At 43.1% G+C, this 23749-nt stretch overlaps 1 protein-coding gene across 4 annotated transcripts in view; it reads left to right on the top strand.

Moving 5' to 3' along the window:
• kiaa1549la (KIAA1549-like a) overlaps positions 1 to 23749 on the top strand; it is a 43968-nt gene that overhangs the window by 4202 nt on the left and 16017 nt on the right. For 2 of the 4 annotated variants that reach the window (XM_014125486.3, XM_014125484.3), the window contains exons 2-16: positions 5392 to 5751; positions 6112 to 6738; positions 6920 to 7035; positions 9894 to 10116; positions 10254 to 10387; positions 10492 to 10660; positions 11883 to 11942; positions 12540 to 12700; positions 13180 to 13351; positions 14637 to 14797; positions 15054 to 15089; positions 18324 to 18514; positions 21758 to 21885; positions 22916 to 23043; positions 23327 to 23541. In XM_014125486.3, coding sequence (XP_013980961.1) covers positions 5392 to 5751; positions 6112 to 6738; positions 6920 to 7035; positions 9894 to 10116; positions 10254 to 10387; positions 10492 to 10660; positions 11883 to 11942; positions 12540 to 12700; positions 13180 to 13351; positions 14637 to 14797; positions 15054 to 15089; positions 18324 to 18514; positions 21758 to 21885; positions 22916 to 23043; positions 23327 to 23541 — 2881 coding nt within the window. The remainder of the gene's footprint in view (positions 1 to 5391; positions 5752 to 6111; positions 6739 to 6919; positions 7036 to 9893; positions 10117 to 10253; positions 10388 to 10491; positions 10661 to 11882; positions 11943 to 12539; positions 12701 to 13179; positions 13352 to 14636; positions 14798 to 15053; positions 15090 to 18323; positions 18515 to 21757; positions 21886 to 22915; positions 23044 to 23326; positions 23542 to 23749) is intronic. The other 2 variants (XM_014125485.3, XM_014125487.3) reach the window with 2 other exon arrangements.

Below are 23749 nucleotides of genomic sequence, written 5' to 3'. Positions count from 1 at the left end.
CCTTGAGCAGTTCTGAACTCACAATGCATTAGAACGCCCTTTCATCATCGCTCACAGTGTCTCCGTCTCCTTGAGCAGTTCTGAACTCACAATGCATTAGAACGCCCTTTCATCATCGCTCACAGTGTCTCCGTCTCCTTGAGCAGTTCTGAACTCACAATGCATTAGAACGCCCTTTCATCATCGCTCACTGTGTCTCCGTCTCCTTGAGCAGTTCTGAACTCACAATGCATTAGAACGCCCTTTCATCATCGCTCACTGTGTCTCCGTCTCCTTGAGCAGTTCTGAACTCACAATGCATTAGAACGCCGTTTCATCATCGCTCACAGTGTCTCCGTCTCCTTGAGCAGTTCTGAACTCACAATGTATTAGAACGCCCTTTCATCATCGCTCACTGTGACTGCTGTGTGACGGCCTTGATTGTTGCTGCCTGCTGTGTAGCAGCAGTTGTTCAATTTGTGTTGGCCTGGGAGGCCTCAGTACTGACTGAAGAGAAAAACACAAAGAGAAGGGCTGGCTGTCTGGCCTCATTGTAGACCTGAGCAGACCAGGAGATGAAATTGAAAGAAACTGAAACAGGAACAGACAAAAATAATCAATCAATCAAATTCATTTATAAAGCTCTTCTTACATCAGCTGATGTCACAAAGTGCTGTACAGAAACCCAGCCTAAAACCCCAAACAGCAAGCAATGCAGGTGTAGAAGCACGGTGGCTAGGAAAAACTCCCTAGAAAGGCCAGAACCTAGGAAGAAACCTAGAGAGGAACCAGGCTCTGAGGGAGAAATAACTGCTTTGATTCATTTCAGCACTACCTTACAGTAGCTGTGTGTAGTTATTTATTTGGCACAGCTTAAATAGAGGGCTTAGCAATAGTGCTGGATACCTTGAAGGTAAAGCAAACTAAACCTGTCTGGAACAACCCCATTTACATTTTAGTTTGCAGCTTTAGTGTCCGTTTAGAAGTCACTTGTATCCTCAACCTGCGGAGAGCTGCAAAGATGCTGCTCACTGTATGACTGTCTATTATGTAATGGGAAAGGAGAGCCAAGTGAGTTCTGGCCTTTTAGCTCATCTAATGAATACTATATTCCATGGAATCAGTGACACTGACCATAAGAGCCATTTAACAAATGTGTTTCCTATGAGAGTCACGGGATCATGGGTGACCTCTATCAGATGAATGCTTCTGATTCCCAAGACGATAATGAAATGGCTTCTGTGCTCACGCCATATGCACCTGCAAATCTCCCACTACGGTAGCTTCTGAAACAGAGCTTTGAGCCACACCAGGGGACGTGCTGTATGTAAGCGTGTGTATGCGTTTAACACGTAGCTACACACGGTCAGGTGACTGACTGTGTCCTAAATTCTTTCTAACCTTAGTGAAAGTTCTGACAGTTGATCGTAGTGACAACTGTGAATTCCTCACACGCTATCTGCATTTGAAAGAAGCTATAAGAAATGGATTGAAAAAATATTCTGATAATAACAAACTTGCATTTTCTGTTGAATTATGTACATTTCTTTATGAAAATGTTCACAAAATATATATTTTTTAATGATCAGTAAGGCATATGGCCTACACTAATTGTAATTAAGGTCAATCATGTCAGTATCTTGTTTCGTCAAAAGGCCATACGCTGCTTCTAATTCATTGGGTTTTTAGTGTTGGTCTTGTGTGTTTGACATGCTCACATGGACATGATATTGTCTGTCTCTGGATCAGTAGGCTACAGAGAACAATTCAACAACAACTAATGCAGAGTGAAACTAACTTTCCCTGTGCTTAGGTCTTACTTCTGGTCCCCTGAGGTCAGTTTTGACTCCTCAGATATGAGAAATACATTTTCTCGCTGCTCTATTGGAGGTTGGTGCTGGAAAAGCAAGACGCTCATCCACTTTTAATATGGTAATGATTACCTGCTGCACCCCTGGGACTTTAAGCTGCTGCTTCGTGGCAAATGCAAGTGCATCAAAAGGTGTTTCTTAGGATGAACTGAGGTGAAAATCTCACATGCTCTCCCTTGCAGGAGCTTAGAAAGCTCTCAATATTTCAGTCCCTGGTAGCTGTGACGCTTACCAGAAGAGAAGGCTACATAGCCAAACTGAGCCCGACAGAATACAAAAAAACAAGACCTGTTGAAATCCATGCTCCATCCATTGTAGTTAATCATTATCACTGTCACACAAGCCATCAGGTTTGTTGTGGAAAGTGAGCATGGCAGGATCAGTGTTTGTTTGTTTGCCAAAGTGGATTCAGGGTGATGTAATGGTGTTTGCTGTGTTCCCTTTCTGTGTTGCTTTTCATGAGCTACAGTGCTAGACTAGAGCTCCCCCATCAACATCACATGACTGTCTTTCTTCTTCAAATCAAAGGCATGCAGCAGAAAGACCAAAGAGCCTCCTCAGTGCCCCTTACAGAGAGGATTCTTGGTCACTGCCTGCCTGCCTGCCTGCCTGCCTGCCTCACCACAATATGCCCAGATTGTCAACTGCATCATTTTCCACTCTCTGCGCATGTCCTTATGTGACCAATTTTCAAATTGTTGTGGCTCAGAATGTCACACTCTCGCTTTGTTTTTGCTAGACTGCCTGACCTACCACGAGCCAGAGAAATGGTCACATGACTGTCTTATCTAGTCACATGGGACCCAGTAATGCCTGCACAGATGAGCTGCTAACCTTCTGCATCAGTGACATCACAACCAAGTTTTATTTATCACATTGTGAAAGCAGCATTCACGTGCAATGTGCTAGTTACCTTGTTTAGTCCTCCAATGATATGCATTAACACCACATCATGTTAGTTTGTGGTTTAAATCTTCCCCAGTAGGCTTATTATTATTATTTTTTGTGTTATGATAATTCAGTTGTACTAATGCATTTATAAAAATCTTCAAAAATATTTTGGGTACTACCAATGTATGTATCATTAAATGACCGTTAGGAAATATTGCAGACTGTGGCTTTAAGTGAAGTGCCAGAGTATGTCCATCATATTCTCCCAGGACCCAGGAGTGTGACCACTGCAATATAGGTCACACACAGAGCCTCCAACAACACAGGAAACAGAATATGGCACTTTGTTTGTTCTGCAGCTGAATCTTTTTTACAGCTGTCTTTACCAGCCTGTATGCAGCACTGTCACGTCATTGGCTTTTTTCAACCTTCTAAAAACGTTTAATACCCTCCTTAATCGTAAGCTGTGCAAAGCTCAGGCTCTGGATTGACTTTTCGTTTTGCATTTATATGAGTTAGCGTGCTGTAAATGGAAAGGGTTTACTGCGATAACGTAATACCGTGCTCCTATAAGTCTGTCTTCAGCTCTTCATTTCTGGTAATGTCTTACCTGGGAGACAGTGCCACTATCTTTCAATCACTGTAGCCTATGTGGTTTAATGCTTTTACATTTTATATTCTACTGATTAGTAATATTTCATGACTACTAATTACAGTACTATTTAATTACTGTAAATATAATTCCATTGGCTCTATAGATGGAACGACACCTCTTAGAAAGCAGTGTTGTTGCTATGCTGTGTCTACAGATGCATGCTGAGATGCAGTGTGACCTCACTTAGCAGGTGTCTGTGCAGTACCAGTCAGGGTAAATGGAAGCCATAATATTCTGTTGTGTTTGACAAACAAAACAGTGAAATATAGGCTGAACTTTCATATAACTCAGAGCTCAAATCTGCCAGCCATACTGTCACTGCCCTCTGTCCACACTTTATGATTCCATTTCCTTATCTGCCTTATCTTCAAGAGGACATAGCTGTGATAAAACATTGCCAAACATACTCCTTGGTGTTGCTTCGCCAAATGCAATACAATATGGTACATATTTTGTCATTTTTCATATTCATGTTTCCTATGTTTTGCTTGTGGAATAAATTGCTCTAATCAGCATTTAAGGTGAATATTTAATTGTTGCCTTTGGGCCCTGTAGTCTTCCTGAAAAACACTATAAAAGTGTTACTTACTCTGTACTGTAGATCCACTATTTAACCCAGCGAGACAGATGGACACTATGAATAGTTTCAGGAAGTGTGTATCTGTCCATCCTGTTGGAAAGATGTCACTCCATGGAAAGCACACCACATTGTCACAATGGGTTTAATTTCACTTGGACACATCCCCAGCGCCCCCTCCTCACCACCTGCGCCTAGGATGGTGATGCACCATGTTTCTCCATGTTTCCCTCTTTCCTGCCCCAACGGATCAGTGTTCTGAATGGGCAGAGCTTCTTCATGAACCCCAGGATGGCTGGAGCAGTCGTGTTGTCAAATGAACCCAATTGCTGTCCACTGCCATGGCTCATACCTCTCAGTGAACTCTCAGTGCTTCTGATGGAGGGCCCCATATGTTGCACCCTGTCAGAGCAGGTGGCTTTCTGTGGGGGATAGATACGGAAGAGGTCTTCAGTGTGTCCTGTCTTGAAGACACCAAATGCTGTCACACTCACACTTCTGATCTTATAGGGTCTTTTAGAATGAATATCTACTGGTAGGGTTAGCAATAAAGAACGTGCAAGCTCATTGTCATATATATTCATGGAGTTCTTTTGATTATTGGTTTATCAGAGCTTTTTATAGGATGAATTGCTGCTAGTTCTTGGTAGATCCATTGTTTGAGATGAACAGTTCAGTGGGTAGAGTTAATGGGAGACAGAGGGATTGCATCCTGGGAAATTTAGGCACAGGCCTGGTTCGGAAATCCTTATTTTTAATTAAACAATCCTCTGATGAATAAGTTGAGAATGTGGGGGAAGTTCAGAATGGAAGTACGGTACAAATGCGCTCTGGAGATTTGCCAGTATTTCACCGGCTGCCTTCCAAAAGACAATAAACCCTGCTAGCTGCCCAATCCTCATCGTTCACTTGTACTGAGGAAAGGTGCCTTTGAAAACACCACCACTGTATCAGCACAGAATCCCAAGCGATAGCTTTCTCTCGTAGGTTGAGATATGTTTTTAAATCACAGCAGCTGCTTATGTGTGCCCCAGATATGTACTTAACATCTAAATCAATTCCCTATGCTTATCCTGAACAAAACATAAGTGACCTACTTAAGATTATGTTCCCACTGTCACAGTTTCATAATGATACTCCTGGATGACTAAGAAGTGTTTGTGTCCTCACATGTTCTGCTCCTTGGTGTGAAGTCTGTGTCTCCCTCCCTCATGTTGTTGACAGGAGGGCACGGCCAGGCTTCGTTTTGAATAACAATATTTCATATTTTCAAGATGTAGTTATAGATTAGGCCGATGTTGATGAGAAACATGGGAGACAGTCAAGACGTCATCATCAGGCCTCTGGGATTGATGAGTCAAATAGAGAATAAATGCGTTCCTCCCTTGTTACATCCAATCTCTCTCTTTGTTTTCCAGATGAAGGGCACTATAACGGGTCATCAGGACATGCAGCTCTGCCTCAGGACCCAGCTGTGCCCTCTAACCTCTCTGCCAGGGATACGCCAGTGGAGGATTGGCCCCTGGGCCCTCTAGCCGTGCCCACAGACCCATCAGGGGCGACAGCAGAGAACACCAGAGAGCAGCCAGGGTTCTCCTCTGTACTGACCCTGCTGGCTAGCTCAGACCAAGAGCCACAGGCCCCAGTGCAACCATCAGTACTAGCTAATGCCTCCTCAGCCTCCTCCTCAGCCATCAACAATGACAATCAAACAGCAGGAACAACAGACCCTTTTTCGTTAGCCCCTGTAGCCAACAGCACCTCAAACACCAGCTCAGGTAGGACCCATGTTCAAACAGTCATCCACACCATCTAATAGAAGAATACAAATATCATACGTACAGCCTCATGACTGTGGTTAAAGTCTACAGACTAGAGATTTTGTTTCCTTGTCCATCATCATCATCATGCTCTGCACATTCATTCCCTCAAAATCCACCATTTAATTTTATTTTGGTCCAGCTCAGTTCCACATCATCCTGCCCCATCCCCTCCATCGTCTACCTCCGATGCCTGCTGCCTCTCCCGGTCTGACATCATCCTCACAGTATGAGACATCATCAAAATGGGACATTATTCACCTGATATGAATGACCTGATGTGGCATCATTTAAACCCTGTTTGTTGTCTCATTGCAGAGGAGGCGGTCAGCAGTTTGCCTGCGAACCCAGATTTACCAACAGTCCCAGTGTCCTCTCTGGCCACCCTGGGGGAGAGCGACTCCACCCTCCCAGACAATGTGACTAGTCCTTTCTCCACTCACACATGGAACACCACCATACCTGCAAGGGCTGACACCAACACCACTATCCCATCCACCACAGCAGCACACACAAACCCAACACCAGACACTGTGGCCAATGACAGTCTACAGCTCACTGTGACGACCACCACGACAGTCACGCCCCTGACCGTGACCACCACATCTGTGACACCCCAGACCACGACAGCTTTGACCAGAGAGGCGGTTACGACCATACCCGGGACCACTACAACCACACAGGAAGTGACCACCTTCCAAGAAACTACATTGATGACAACCACAACTGACCCACCCACCACGACGACCACAACCACAAGTGCTCCCACTACCACAAACGCTCCCACTACAAGTACAACTACCACTGCACCGACCACCACTTTGACTGTCCCCACCACCACCACAGAAACCACCCCTGGACCAACCACAACTGAACCTCCTCCCATCAGTGCTGAAGAGGAACGTCAACCATGTAACATCACTGAGAAGACCTGGGTCAAAACCGGTATGGGCTCTCAGTTTACAGCTCAGTTTGAACAACCTTTCACTAACATACACTGTTGTTTCTTTGAGTTGTTACAGTATCTTTACAACCATAATAAAAGTCCTCTGGTTCCTTCCAAAGGATGTCCCATCATTCACATCCAGAAGACTGACACACCTCATGTATGTGTTTCCCTCCACAGTGTTATCTATGCAGTTGAGGAGGAACAGGCTTGATATCATCGTGAGGCAGAATCTGTCTAAAGGACTCACCCATGCTCTACAGAGGGTCTTCAATGACACCAATGTTTATGTCCAGGTCTGTATTGTACTGTACTCTGTGTTAGGATGCTGTTACTGCTGTACTGTAACTGGAGAACAACATATACACTACCGTTCAAAAGTTTGGGCTCACTTAGAAATGTCCTTGTTTTTGAAAGAAAATCAAATTTTTTTGTCCATTAAAATAACATCAAATTTATCAGAAATACAGTGTAGACATTATTATTGTTGTAAATTACTATTGTACCTGGAAACGGCTGATTTTGTTTTATGGAATATCTACATAGGCGTACAGAAGACCATTATCAGCAACAATCAGTCCTGTGTTCCAATGGCACGTTGTGTTAGCTAATCCAAGTTTATCATTTTAAAAGACTAATTGATCATTAGAAAACCCTTTTGCAATTATGTTAGCACAGCTGAAAACTGTTGTTCTGATTAAAGATGCAAGAAAACTGGCCTTCTTTAGACTATTTGAGTATCTGGAGCATCGTCGTTTCTGGGTTCGATTACAGACTCAAAATGGCCAGAAACAAAGAACTTTCTTCTGAAACTCGTCAGTCTAGCCTTGTTCTGAGAAATTAAGGCTATTCCAATGCGAGAAATTGCCAAGAAACTGAAGATATTGTACAACGCTGTGTACTACTCCCTTCACAGAACAGCGCAAACTGGCTCTAACCAGAATAGAAAGAGGAGTGAGAGGCCCCGGTGCAAAACTGAGCAAGAGGACAAGTACATTAGAGTGTCTAGTTTGAGATATAGATGCCTCACAAGTCCTCAACTGGCAGCTTCATCAAATAGTACCCGCAAAACACCAGTCTGAACGTCAACAGTAAAGAGGCGACTCCGGGATTCTGGCCTTCTAGGCAGAGTTCCTCTGTCCAGTGTCTGTTTTCTTTTTCCCATCTTAATCTTTTCTTTTTATTGGCCATTCTGAGATATGGCTTTTTCTTTCTTTGCAACTCTGCCTAGAAGGCCAGCATCCCGGAGTCACCTCTTCATTGTTGACGTTGAGACTAGTGTTTTGCGGGTACTATTTGATGAAGCTGCAAGTTGAGGACTTGTGAGGAGTCATCCATCTTTGCACTGTTGGAAAAGCATTTGGTATTATTATTATTATTATTTTTTTTTTTTTGCATATCCCACTCCCCCTGAGAGGTCACGGCCAGGGATCAGCCATTATTGAAGGCGACCCTGGAGCAATTAGGGTGAGGTGCCTTGCTCAAGGGCACATCAACAGAATTTTTTTCACCTAGTTGGCTCGGGGATTCGAAACCAGCGACCTTTTGGTTACTGGCCCAACGCTCTTAACTGCTAGGTCACCTAGCTGTTACGAATTTTGAGATGGCCACTTCTAAAGGAACTATAGTGAGTGTGTTGACTTATTCTTCCTCTCCTCTTAGCCCTATTATTCATATAGTCCAATCTCTCACAGAGGAGACTGAAGTGATTAATGGTAAAAGGATTTCAATAAGATAATAAATGGTCTCTTGAATTGTGGATAGGCTTTGCATTATAGAGGCTGTTAAGAGTATGTGAAGAGAAATACTCTTATGGACCCTACCAGCTGAATGACTAAAACTCATGTCCATTATTCAGCTCTCGTTCTCTCTCTGTTTCTCTCTGTCTGTTTCTCTCTGTCTGTTTCTCTCTGTCTGTTTCTCTCTGTCTGTTTCTCTCTGTCTGTCTCTATCTCTCTCTGTCTGTTTCTCTCTGTCTGTTTCTCTCTGTCTGTTTCTCTCTGTCTGTTTCTCTCTGTCTGTTTCTCTCTCTCTGTTTCTCTCTGTCTGTTTCTCTCTCTCTGTTTCTCTCTCTCTGTTTCTCTCTCTCTGTTTCTCTCTGTCTGTTTCTCTCTGTCTGTTTCTCTCTGTCTGTTTCTCTCTCTGTTTCTTTCTGTCTGTTTCTCTCTGTCTGTCTCTCTCTGTCTGTTTCTCTCTGTCTGTTTCTCTCTGTCTGTTTCTCGCTGTCTGTTTCTCTCTCTCTGTTTCTCTCTGTCTGTTTCTCTCTGTCTGTTTCTCTCTGTCTGTTTCTCTCTGTCTGTTTCTCGCTGTCTGTTTCTCTCTGTCTGTTTCTCTCTGTCTGTTTCTCTCTGTCTGTTTCTCTCTGTCTGTTTCTCTCTGTCTGTTTCTCGCTGTCTGTTTCTCTCTGTCTGTTTCTCGCTGTCTGTTTCTCTCTGTCTGTTTCTCTCTGTCTGTTTCTCTCTGTCTGTTTCTCTCTGTCTGTTTCTCTCTGTCTGTTTCTCTCTGTCTGTTTCTCTCTGTCTGTTATCTGTTTCTCTCTGTCTGTTATCTGTTTTTCTATGTTTCTCTCTGTGTTTTATTCTCTGTTTCTCTCTGTGTTTTATTCTATGTTTCTCTCTGTGTTTTATTCTATGTTTCTCTCTGTGTTTCTCCCTGTGTTTTATTCTCTGTTTCTCTCTGTGTGTTTCTCTCTGTTTCTCTCTGACTCTCAGTCCTCTGTCTCATCTCTCCCTGACTTGGTCTCTCTCTCTCTCTCTCTCTCTCTCTCTCTCTCTCCCTCCCTCTCTCTCTCTCTCTGTCTAACTGATGGCTGACTCAAGTTTAAGTCCATTGATTTCCTGCCTGTGCTGTCTGTCTATCTGTCAGTCTGTCTGGGGTGTGATTCAGTGGCTGCTACTCTATCCAAGGCCTCCTCTCCTCTCCCCATCAGAACCCATGTATTATTAGTGAGCCTGGAAGTGATCAGCATGAGACATCACAAACACCAGCTGCATAGTTAGTGTGTCTGTGGATAGCTAGCTAACACATACTGGTAGAGACTGATGAGGAGTGGGTGGTACTACAAAGGACCAGAGACACTAGCCTTGACCATTGCCATTGTATTGTCTGTTAGCGATAGCGATCAAGATATTAACAACATGTTTTCACTTCTCAGATTGAACGGGATCTCTGCAGCCCTCATAATGTCACCCTTGGGTACTATGTAGCCAGTGGGAAAACGGTCTACATAGCATCTGTGGTGGTGGAGACAGTGAAGGCTTATGGTTTTGACAAAGTGCTAGCAGACATCCGGCAGCACAGTCCTCTGGTGATGGCTGTTCTGCTCCCTGTGGCCCCCTGGGCCCCTAGCCTCAGTGTCCATCTGCAGCTCAAAACAGGTATGGCGCATCAGGAACAACACAGTAACACCGCTGGATGATGTGACCGTGATTGTAGACAATGTTGTACTGTGCTGTTGTGTAATGTAACTGAATGTACTGTGCTGGTATATTGATTGTTGCTCTGCTGTTTTTAGTTCTCAGGTTCGTAGGTCCAGCGGACAGCATCAACTCCTGCAGTTTTGTTCAGATGATGGAACAACGGCTGGAGAATGCGTATGAGGAAGCTCAGGACAAAGTGCTGGAATCTTACAGCGGGCTTTCTGTTGAGGTACATTTATGACTTGGGGTCATATTCAATCATGCACAATTAGCATAGTTGTTTAGAGCCTTGTATTTACTTCAACATGTCTGGTTTCGTCTGTGTTTGTTCAGATCCAGAGCACCTCCCAAGCAATTGGCTCTCCTGCCGTATCTCTGGTCTATGTGGTCAAGAACCAGGACGTGATCCTGAATGGAACCGTCTCCAGCAGTCTCCTGAATCAGCTGACCGCAGAGCTGGTGGGCTACTTCCTCTTCTTCCCGCCCCTCGTCATTGCTGAGCGTAAGTGCCCCACTGCATCATGGGAAGGGTTTGAGTGGCATGTTTTGCCTGGCTTTTTCTCCTTATTTATTTATTTTCTGATACATGAATATTGATGTCATATTCCCCATAAGTATTGTCCTTCAGCGATATTGTCCTTCAACAATAGCCAGGGTTGAGGATATTTCCACAAATTCAATTATAAATCAATTCCCTCTACCTGTAAATTCCATTTAATTAAACTCAAATTCCAGGTCAGTATTTTAATTCAGAGATAATTCAATTAGTCTCAATTCTAATGCTAGTTAAATTCAAAGATTTCAATTCCAAGTTCAATATTATCTCCAACAATTCCTAAAATTCCAATCTAATTGAATTCCCTCAGGCTTTTCTGGCAGTCCATGTCGCTGTTCAGACTATCTAGCTATACTGGAAATATAGAAATACAAATTGAAATGATTTAAAACTAATCCTGCGGTCCATTTTTAAACCAAGTGCATTAATTCCATTAACTGGGAAATGTACAAATATTGAATTCCAATTCAATTCCAAATATTTATATATGTTTATAAATGTTAATTTTAATTCAAACAGTCAAAACAGTCTTATTCAATTTCAATTCCATAACTTGTAGATTGTTGAAATTTGAATTAAATTCAACGTAAATTATCCACTTCATGAGTGTGTGTTCTGAACATGAAAATGTATGCGGTCTTGATTTCATTATACCTGCAGAGTACTGATAATCAGATGTTGAACTAATTTACAAAGGAGAAGTTATGGCTGCTTGCATTTACTGTCATCCAGTATCTTGTTGTTGTGCAGAGAGGAGACTGACTAGTTTACTTCATGCTCAACTTCAATCATTTGCATCACCTTCTGGGTGTTTTACTTCACATAATGGGTAATTTTAGCATGAAGGGAAGATCAGATAACATTCTATTTATATTTACACACTACCTCAGGATTTCACCTCATGCTGTCAAAATGAATCCTTTACCATTTGAATATTCAAGGCTCGTACATGATTACAGAGTGTCAAAAAGAGCGTTATGAGGGATAAGGTGCCACTACAAAGTCAGAGGCAACATCCCTGCTGGCCTCCAGCCAGCTGCATAATAAGACAGAAAATGTGGAATTTATCAGGCATGCAGCCTGGCACCCTCTATCTCTCTCTCTCTGTCTCTCTGTATGTGTGTTTGTTCACTCTGTTTCCATCTCTCTCCCCCCTCTTCCTCCACAGCACTGGAGTACCATAACCTCAACACATCCACTGCCACCAAGCACTACTGGGTGATCACAGGTAATTAAACGTGTCATTGATTTTCACTAACTGCTAGTTAGTTAATGCTTTGCTCTAATGCTGTGTGTTGTGTACAGTTTTTTCCCCCAACATATTTGAGCTCCTCTTTCCCCTCTGAATGCTATTGCTGCATTATTTAGAGCTTCCGGACATCTGCTTCTGAAAGATCACATCGGATCAGAGCTCATTGTGAAGGAGGCATTCTTTTGTGAGAGATCTCTAAATTAGCTTTAGCCTCCCCCTGTACCTTTCTGCTACTGTCATGATGAGACCACAGTGTGCCAAGGTCAGCCTGACAATATAATGGGACTTACAGGTTTTAAATTGAGGGATGAATAACCAAACCTCTTTGTCCTCCACTGTCCCTATCCCACCTCTTCATCTCCTCTCTTATCCTCTTACCTCTCTCTCTCTCTGTCTCTCTCTCTCTCTGTCTCTCTCTCTCTCTCTCTCTGTCTCTCTCTCTCTCTCTCTCTCTCTGTCTCTCTCTCTCTCTCTGTCTCTCTCTCTGTCTCTCTCTCTCTCTGTCTCTCTCTCTCTCTGTCTGTCTGTCTCTCTCTGTCTCTCTCTCTCCCTCTCTCTCTGTGTACTCTGCAGTAATTCAGGATGTTGACAGCTCATCTCTGGAGAGGAATTATCAGAGCTTTGCTAGTTTAATGGAGCAGCGGCTGGCTGAGCTGTTTTTGGTGGCTGGGCGTCAGGGGAGCCAGGGGAGCCGCTTTAGAAGGGCTACCACTGTCGGGGACTACACTGTCCAGGTGAGGCGGGCACGCACACACACGGGTTGCATGCTCACTCACTGATAAACAACCTCTGTTTTATGTTGACTTGCCAGAGTTTCACAATTTTTTGAAGACCCACAGAATTTCTATTCTCTCGTTTATGTTTTGCCACAGATGAATTGTTTTATGTAAAGTCACAGATGATCAGGTTTTATGAGGGGGAGAGAGCTCATGTAACGGATGTTGATCTCTTCCATTTAACACCCCCCCGCTTTATGGCAAGCTTTAATCACAGCCCTTGATTAAACCGTTATGATGTATTATGGACATCAAACATTTGATCTATAATAAAATAAGATTATTTCCACTGATTCATATTAATCCCATGTGTGGTCCCGGAGTGCTGTTATTTTCGAGTGTTTGCCCCTTCAGATAACATCAGTCTTATTATTGTAATAGCTCTTTTATGCAATATGACAGCACTGAATCCACCAATTTGTGTTGTGCTTGTTTAGATGGTTGGTATTCGTCGACTCCCTGGGCCAAAGAATCCTGCCGAAATGACCTACTATGCCCAACTGAACGGTGCCCCCATAACTGGCACCACTGCAGCCAAGACTCTCAGTACCTTGGATTCCCAAACCATGGCTCTAACCCTGGGCTACTTTATCCAGCTCCAAGCCGATCGTAGGTTATCTCCACATCTTTACCAAACAGCCGTAACATTATTATCTTAGATGAAGTGTATAGAACTGCACACAGATGGATATACACAAGTAATTGCAGTATATTTTTGTTTTGCTCAAACTGAAGCACATATACAGTCATTGTACGAAACATTAAGAACACCTGCTCTTTCCATGATATAGACTGACCAGGTGAATCCAGGTGAAAGCTATGATCCCTTTTTGATGTCACTTGTTAAATCCACTTCAATCAGTGTAGTTGAAATGGAGGAGACAGGTTAAAGAAGGATTTTAAAGCCTTGAGACAATTGCGACATGGATGGTATATAGTATGTGTGCCATTCAGAGGGTGAATGGGCAAGACAAAATATTTAAGTGCCTTTGAACAGGGTATGGTATTAGGTGACAGTTACACCGGTTTGTGTCAAGAACTGCAACGCTGCTGGGTTCTTCAGTTTCCCGTTTGTATTAATAATGGTCCACCACCGAAAGGACATCCAGCCAACTTGACACAACTGTGGGAAACATTGGAGTCAACATGTCACCCCGCTCCTCCGCTCTCTCCACTGGCTTCCAGTTGAAGCTCGCATCCGCTACAAGACCATGGTGATTGCCTACGGAGCTGTGAAGGGAACGGCACCTCCATACCTTCAGGCTCTGATCAGGCCCTACACCCAAACAAGGGCACTGCGTTCATCCACCTCTGGCCTGCTGGCCCCCCTACCTCTGAGGAAGCACAGTTCCCGCTCAGCCCAGTCAAAACTGTTCGCTGCTCTGGCACCCCAATGGTGGAACAAGCTCCCTCACGACGCCAGGACAGCGGAGTCAATCACCACCTTCCGGAGACACCTGAAACCCCACCTCTTTAAGGAATACCTAGGATAGGATAAAGTAATCCTTCTAACCCCCCCCCCCCCTCCCCCCTTAAAAGATTTAGATGCACTATTGTAAAGTGGTTGTTCCACTGGATATCATAAGGTGAATGCACCAATTTGTAAGTCGCTCTGGATAAGAGCGTCTGCTAAATGACTTAAATGTAAATGTAAATGTAAACATGGGCCAGCTTCACTGTGGAAAGCTTTTGACACCTTGTAGAGTCCATGCACCGATGAATTGAGACTGTTCAGAGGGCAAAGGGGCGTGTTCTTAATGTTTGGTATACTCAGTGTATCTGTCTCATAGACTGTTGAATAGCTAAGTGCCTCAATAATTACGTAATGATTGCAAACAATAACACATATTGATAGATGGTGGTGTATCTATTTCATCGCCATGATTTCCAACAGCTGTGGTAAAGGTCCCACCTGCCAATCTGTGGATCATGGCCGTGCTGACGCCTGTTGCCCTGGTGATGGTTGTTGTTGTCATGGTCACCACCATCCTGTGCAAGAGGAACAGGGTCATCTTCAAGACGGGCGCTTTCAGGAGCTTCAAAACACGCTCTAAGGTGAACTTTCCCGTTTGTATTAATAATGGTCCACCACAGAAAGGACATCCAGCCAACTTAACATCTTAATGTGCAATTCAGAGAAATGTCACATCTGGGCAAGTCTTGGCACTTTATCTTGTGTTCGCTCAATTACTTATAGCCAATGGTGAAGGATGCTCAATGAGCATTATGGGGGCGAAATGAGAATCAAGATGGTTAATGTGCTGGAATCGAATCCTCAGCTAAATGTCACTTTAATTGTCTTCTTGTTTAGACATCCTATCGGAGGGAGGGCAGTTATCACCACCAGGTATTGACTGAGTGTTATTGTCAATAAATGCATGTGGCTGTGCTTGGGAGAGGACATCCCTCCTTTGTTGACAGTGCCTAGGGGAAATCACTGGAAGGGATGGAGGGGTCTCACCAGGGCTCACCGTCTATGATCAATGGGACATTCTATACATCCCTGTTCCTTTCAAATGCATAGTAATGATTCTTATCCACCAGGCTTCTTCTCATCCAGTCTCATCTCATACCAGCTAGTGGCTTCATGGTGGAATCCAAGCCATCAGTAGTGTTGTTACTGGATTAAATATGGTGCCATTTTGATTCATAGAGATAATGTGGAGGAGCATAAATAAGATCCCCTACCCTAAACATTTCAGATTCATCATGGACCCCGTCGTTTCACAACATGCACTCATGCAGCAGCAGAGAAAGTTGGCTGATTTCAGTGTTATTTCTGTACGTCATTCCATCATCACTCCCCCCAGAGAGACAGATGTACTAAGGCATATTTTTGGATGGGAAACGAGGAGCACTAGCTCCAGCTTATGTTGTAGGACAAGGTCAGAGATACACATGATTAGTACAAATAGGATAGTAGGATAGGACTTCTCTCCCAGAAACAAGGCCTGTTTCTGTTAGCATAGTGTCTGCTTACTGTATTTACATTTCAGAGTGCAGTGCTTCAAGGTTTGTAAAACTGTTGGTAAACATTAAATGTCACTGGGTTGTTTTGAATGTGACATAAATGATTTAAAGCGTTGCTAAATTGGGAGATTCACGCATGGCGCTGCAAGGCCAATTGTTCGGTCTTTCCCTTTCTGACCAGAGATGTGGCACGCATGCGCAACTACTGAGATAAATATTCTTAGAATGATTTGGTTTATGAATAGCTTGTGGCGATATGCTAAAGGACGTGGTAAATGCGTTGAGTTGAAATCTTTGGCTCCACTACTCCACTGCACATATTTGCAGTTTGTTGCGGTGTAATGTGTTGGTGTCCAAACGTTCTGGGAATCAAGACACAATACCAAGCAGAGCATAACCCACTAGGGAGATAGTGGGCTTCATGAACCTCTAGTCCACAGCACACAATTATCCATCAAAGTGGGACAACAATGTCAAGCTGCAAATCAGGGGCATGGCTTCAGTCTGCATGTGTGCTTTTGCAGGAAATATGTGAATCTATTTCATTGCTCTCCAAATTCACTATGTGGTATTGTCCATCATGTGTCTTCATTTTGAAAGTTTGTGCAATGAAAAGAAAATCATATCAATCATAATTTAGTTGTTCAGAGAGGTTCTACCATTAGTTTTTTTACACGTGGGTTTTATCAAACCTGTCCCTCTCTGTCCCGTGACTCCATCAGTACACTGAATGAGCCCAAGTCAAAACACAGAATCCGTCTTTGGGCGATTCCACGCCAGTAGGAGCAGAAAATATTTTTGGTAACCCAGATTGTTCTGGCAATTCTCACATAGAAACTTCATTCGGAGGAAGGATTTTTGACATGCTTTTAACATTTGTATCACCATTTCTTTATTTTTTTATCATGATGAAAGTGGACCTATACATACCTCCTGTTAAACCCTATGATCTGTAAACCATGCATGATACAGGCAACATCTTGATGTCATTATACTCCTTATGTTCTAAAACATGGAGTACGTCTTGATTCTGAAATATAAACATTTCACATTAATTTATTCCACATGAAACATATTGATATTAATATCTCAAAATGACCCCTATTAATTTAGCTCATTTTAAGACAGATTGTTTGGAACAATATACTCTACAAGTACATCACATTTCCAGAGTGGGCTCTCTGCTAATTCGGAAGGTATAATCTATTTTATGAATGCCACCAATACAGTGAATGGGAAAATGGAGTCAACGGGAACTCCCTCTGCTTGTGACTTGCAGAATGTGCAATCCTAAAGGAGTGCTATGATTGGTTAATGACCTATAATGTCAATTTCTATGTATAAAATCATTAAAAGGACCAGAGAGTCACTCTGGAAATTTGACCTGTTTGAAGAGTATATTGTTACAAACAAAATGTCAAAAATAATCTAAATCAAGAAGGGTAGTTTTGTGATATGGATATTTGTAATATTGAATAAATGAAGAATCTAGACATACTCCATATTTTAGAGCACACTATAAGGAGTATAATAATATAAATGGCACTAAGATGTTGTCTGTATCATGTACCGTTCACAGATCATAGGGTCTTACAGAAGGCACCACCCTAGGACAGTAGGTTTGAAAAGGGCCTAAAATGGCCACTTTATCATGATTTTCTTTATCATTTTTTCCAATGAAGTTTCTATGTGAGAATTGCCAGAACAATCTGAGATACCAAAAATATTTTCCGCTCCTTCTGGTGTGGAATCGCCCCTTTGTCAAATCCATCACAGAGTAGCCTTGTGCAGAGTCTTGGACCAACTCCATGTCTTTATCAGACTAGGCAGTTGAAAGGTGACCATTTAGAAAGTCAATGGAATCAAGTGGACAGAGAGACCTGCCTCTTGCCAGTGAAAAATATCTGTGATGAGCTCAGCCTTTAAGGTTAATCTGTTGAAACATCTCCCTCAAATGTGAATTTCCAATATGATGAAGCCATAGTGTCTCTCTCTATACATTACTTCTGCCAGACTCACTGTTGTGAAATATCACTAACCTCAGGATGAGGTGAAGATGACCGCCTGGTTCAGTGTATCGATTTCTCTCCCATTTAGCTGTGTGCTGCAACCATGTGTGATAATACACTTGATGGCACTGAGACTTTAATTATTAAAGCTGTGTGCAGTTATATTTTCCCTTTTTATCCCCACATGCACTCAAGTAGAAATACATTGAATATAATGTATTTATGTATTTCGTTTTCCAAAAATAATGTCTGCACTGTGATGCTCCTTTTTGCTGTTTTACAAACCTGAAAGGCTTCATGAAATTAGAGTAATTTGGTTATACAAAGAAACTGCCTAGACCTTTCAGACATTAACAAAAATATAAATCATGACCCAATTACATTTTCCATGTCTTTCCTCCAATACATCTCAACTTCAAAGGTGCCATTTAGACGTTTCGTTTAACATTTAGTAGAATCCCATTCTGTGTTTACTTGCTGACTGAGAGAAAACAGAGCTCACCGAGCCGACCTTGTCTGTAAATGAAATGTCATTCTCCTAAAGCACTCCTTTACTTTACCATATATCATCGTAAACCCTTTCCTAACCTTCTCTACCCCAGCCTGTGCAGGGATTTGACTATGCCAAGAAGCATATGGGCCATCAGCAAGGTGAGGAGACCATCTCTGTTACCAAGGAGACGCTGGTCCTGGGCCTCCCGGTGAGAGATGCCCCGTTGTCATTGGACAGGAAGGTGCACCAGGATGGGACCGCTTCTAAAAGACCCCCTTCTGCTGACATCATCCACAAAGGGTAAGAAGAACGCCGAATGAAATTGAAACCGAATTATAGGATCTCTATGAAGATTGATCCCTGTTTACTATAGATTACCAGAACACATTTGGATTTGTTTTTGCCAATACTTTAAGTCAAGGAAAATTCACAATAAGTAATACAGTCTTGGACAGATTGCATAGAATCTGCTTAAGTCTGCTCATGTTGACTGGCTTACAGTTTGCCTGGGTGTTGCCAATTGCCGGATTCGTAGCCGTCTATCACTCAGTTAAGGCAATAGAAAGCTAAAATGTTGTTACAAAACATGAGTCATGAATGTGTTATTGCCGTGCCACAAAACGGATAGAGCCTGCTGTCTTTCCTCTAGTCTAGAAGACAAAGCCAAGCTTTTGCTGCTGTTTTGAGCCATCTTTCCTTTGAATTTCCCACGCATTAAAATTCTAATTTTAACATAGAGACATTTACAGACCACCAAAGCCTTGATTTTTTTTTTGTATTGACCCTGCCCAAGACATCAGTCATTGTCTTAAAGCTGTCAAATGTAGTAGATCTCTCCTATCTTTGGCTGATTTAGACCCACTTGGGTTTTTTAATATTTACTGCTGCCAAGCTGGAGGTGTGACACGAGTCTGCTACGATGATCATTGGGTCTTGAAGGCACTGCAGTGTAGACCTGGGTTCAAATAGTATTGGAAATATCTCCAATGCTTTGAGTATTTGCACCAGCCTGCCTGGAGTACCAGATTTTTTTTTTTGGGGGGGGGGTTGCAGTTTTTGAACTATTCTATTGGTCCTTTAACCCAGGCAAGCTCAATCAAACACCAATAAAGTATGATTTTAAATATTATGTGAACCCAGGTCTGCTGCAGCGGCTGCTATTCCAGTCACCCTTTGGATGGACCGCAGGGCTCATTCAGACTGGGATTAGCAAGGCTTCAAAAGGCTACAAAACACACAGCTGTGCAGTGTGATGATTAAAGCATAAAACGCCTTTGAAAAGGCGCTGAGAATAATAATTGGTAAAACAAGCAGGCGGTAAACACACATAGTGGTGTAAAGTGAAGAGGCTGAACACTGGGCATGGAGAGAGACATAGTGGTGTAAAGTGAAGAGGCTGAACACTGGGCATTAAGAGAGATAGTGGTGTAAAGTGAAGAGGCTGAACACTGGGCATGGAGAGAGACATAGTGGTGTAAAGTGAAGAGGCTGAACACTGGGCATGGAGAGAGACATAGTGGTGTAAAGTGAAGAGGCTGAACACTGGGCATGGAGAGAGACATAGTGGTGTAAAGTGAAGAGGCTGAACACTGGGCATGGAGAGAGATAGTGGTGTAAAGTGAAGAGGCTGAACACTGGGCATGGAGAGAGACAAGTGGTGTAAAGTGAAGAGGCTGAACACTGGGCATGGAGAGGGACATAGTGGTGTAAAGTGAAGAGGCTGAACACTGGACATGGAGAGAGACATAGTGGTGTAAAGTGAAGAGGCTGAACACTGGGCATGGAGAGGGACATAGTGGTGTAAAGTGAAGAGGCTGAACACTGGGCATTAAGAGAGATAGTGGTGTAAAGTGAATAGAGGCTGAACAGAGGGCACGGAGAGAGACATAGTGGTGTAAAGTGAAGAGGCTGAACAGAGGGCACGGAGAGAGACATAGTGGTGTAAAGTGAATAGAGGCTGAACAGAGGGCATGGAGAGAGACATAGTGGTGTAAAGTGAATAGTGGCTGAACAGAGGGCATGGAGAGAGACATAGTGGTGTAAAGTGAATAGTGGCTGAACAGAGGGCATGGAGAGAGACATAGTGGTGTAAAGTGAAGAGGCTGAACAGAGGGCATGGAGAGAGACATAGTGGTGTAAAGTGAAGAGGCTGAACAGAGGGCATGGAGAGAGACATAGTGGTGTAAAGTGAATAGAGGCTGAACAGAGGGCATGGAGAGAGACATAGTGGTGTAAAGTGAATAGTGGCTGAACAGAGGGCATGGAGAGAGACATAGTGGTGTAAAGTGAATAGAGGCTGAACAGAGGGCATGGAGAGAGACATAGTGGTGTAAAGTGAAGAGGCTGAACACTGGGCATGGAGAGAGACATAGTGGTGTAAAGTGAATAGAGGCTGAACAGAGGGCATGGAGTGAGTGAGCTACACAGCCTGGAGAGATCCTTCCAGGGCCATGTTTGATTCAGTGTTCCTCTGGGCTCAGGTTGACAGGAATACACACATCCTCAATCTGTTCTCTCTCTGTCCCCCTCCCTCTCCTCCCTCTCTCTGTCTGACCATGTATCACAGGAGTAGAACTGTACCTCATTATAGAAACCTCATGATTGCGAATGCTGATTCCATTTAGTATTTCTGAATGCATTACACCCTTAGAATAATCTAATCTTGGTTAAGCCAGAACTAAAATCACGTCTTTGGTCAGATGCTCGATTATGTTTAAGTAGTCTGTCCATAAGGGATTAAGAATAATCTGATACAAACATTCTGAAGAGCAATGTTGATATGAGCTGACATAATGGGTGTGTGTTCCTGGCTGTCTTACCTGACATACATCAGGCTCCTGTTTTAGTCACTGGTGTCAGTCTGTTGGTTATCCCTGAAAAGATACCAGGGGAGATAGTTTGACATTAAGATAGTATCTCCCGCTGTTCCAGCCTGTGGCCTTGTTGTGAAGCACATAGCTTTAGATTGAACACAGCCTTTAGAGGTGTCTTAGTCACCAGGGTTGGACAGTGATATGTAATCCGATTGCAAAAAACAAATTATAATGAAATGCGTTACCGTGAAAAAATATTGCAATCAGATTACAGATACTTTTGAAAAACTAGATGATTGTTTGCGAAAAAGGACATGACAACTTTTCTGTTTTCTCAATGACATTCAATTCATCATTGAAAAAAGGTGCCAGTTTAATTTTGTTCCACCTGATCGAGTCTGAGACCACTATGATGATGCACCAAATGCGTTTAAAGGAAGAAAAAAATGTGTCTTCTAATGCTGTAATCTAAAAGTAACATTACTGAGTTTGGGTAATCCAAAAGTTGTTACTGATTACACATTTTGGGCAGGTAACTATGGTAACTGTAACGGATTATGTTTAAAAAAAAAAAAAAAAACCTACCAATCCTGTCTGTCACATACTGCAGTCAGATTTCACAGGTTAGAACTGGCCAGGGGGCTGTGTGATAGCAGCATTACCCTTGGATAATACTGTATGCACAAAGCTTACCACTGCCTGCCTCTGTTGCTATGGTTACCCGCGGCAGGTTGCCAAGCGAGGACGGCTCGGTTACAAGCAACGAATCCGGGAAACTCAACACGGGCAAGAGCTCGATGGTACGGAGGCCTGTGGCACAGAACAACGCCAAGGAGGATCTACTACACAAGAGGAACGGTGAGAGAGAGGGGAGAGGCCATACTCCGGCTACTGTACTGCTGCTTGTCCCAACTGCTTGCTGCCCACCACAATATTGTGTCCTCACATTGGCTTGATACGCTATACAGCCATTAGAGAGAACTAATGAATTGTAAATGAAAAATAAGCACTTACTATATATGCAGGGATGCATGCAGTGCATCCCCACACACACACACACAGTGCATCCCCACACACACACACACACACACACACACACACACACACACACACACACACATAAGCATCTTTCTATTTCCCTCCTATCTAACTGCAGTAGCTGTAACACTCAGGCAGTGTGAGTGGGGATGTGAGGAAGGGTCTGATGAATGATAAAAGGATGATGCAGTGGCAGCCACTGAAAGTCCTCATTGTTCTTGAACTTCAGATATTTACTTTACTGGATGCATCAAATCAAAGGTGACAGTCTGGTAGAATTGCATTTGTACACAATGTTTCCATTGTTTGGAAGTTGTCTATGATGATTGATATGCCTTAATAGTGCAAGGTTAGATTACACACTGCATTACAGTAAGTGTCTCAATTTCAGAAATGATGTTGAGACAATGTCCAGACAATATTGTTACTGTGGCATCTAGAAAGCTTTCATTTTCAACCATCTAGCAATGGTTACCCAACATTTATTGGTGCGACGTATTATAACGTCGTACAACTGCAAATTCCTCGGGGGAAGTAGAAAATGATTAGACGTACATTTAGAATGCCATTTACTTTCCCTTGGGTATAAGGCATTTCCTATATTTTCTAGTTTTCATACATTAATACTTTTCCCATGTTGTGAAGTATATACAGAGCGATCTGAGCACTGAAGCAGTTAATCTAGAACAACATCTGCTCTGTGTGATTGGTGCTGATGAGAGACGAATACACCATTAACCCCACTGTAGCCAACCGCCATATGACGTCAATCAGTGAAGTGCTCACAGCAGTATCAGTCATAGCTGGGCTAGCTAGTGCTGTGCTAATTAGCAATGTCCTCTCATCCCAGCAGATCCCTATGAGGACCACACTGGCTCACTGCGACTCATCACCATCAAGCCAATGGCGGCCCAGCCCACATACTCCTACCCATCCTCCTCCAGTCACAGCCAGGACTCAGTCGTCCTCAATGGGGAGGTGAGACACCACCCCCAGCCTGCTGGTTACATTGTGTCTGCCAGATGAAGATTCTAAAGATGAATGTTCTAGATGTGTACTGTAAAAGCAGTGTAGAAGTAGAACTATATTGCTGCAGACATCAAAGGGTTTGGGCCAATGGGAAGTAGGAATGGATTTGGAACCGATTGTTTGTTTATAGAGAAAAGGGACCTCAGTAGATACCTCACCACGTTTACTTCAAATACCAAGTAATGTCAAACTAGAATCAATACTAATGTAATACAAATGACTTCGTCTACAGGCAAACGTGGGGCTCAAGCAGAAGTCCGACATCGAACACTACAGGAACAAACAACGGCAGAAAGCCAACAGAAAAGGCTACTGTGATTTCCCTGTTACAGACAATGCCATCCACCCATTCAACCCCAGAGAGAGGCACAGCAGGCATGAGAATGCCAAGGAGCCAATGACTGCTGAGGAGAAGAGGGCATCCTATGCAGGATGCCACATCAGGAGGTGGGGGAGCAGACAGAGAAATGCCTCTTTTTGCATCCACATTATGTAATATGCCAAAAGACATACATTACGCTATACAGGAAGCATTGCTTTCATGTTTGAGTGGGTGTTCAGTGGGTGTACAGTGGATGTTCAGCGTAAACAGACCCACTGGTTTAAAAGTGACTTTTCAGAATGCCTACATGTACCGGTGACTGCAGCACCGGTA

Source organism: Salmo salar, chromosome 10, assembly GCF_965601325.2.
Source record: "Salmo salar chromosome 10, fSalSal1, whole genome shotgun sequence".
Lineage (NCBI taxonomy): Eukaryota > Metazoa > Chordata > Actinopteri > Salmoniformes > Salmonidae > Salmo > Salmo salar.
This window is presented reverse-complemented; position numbering and strand designations above follow the sequence as displayed.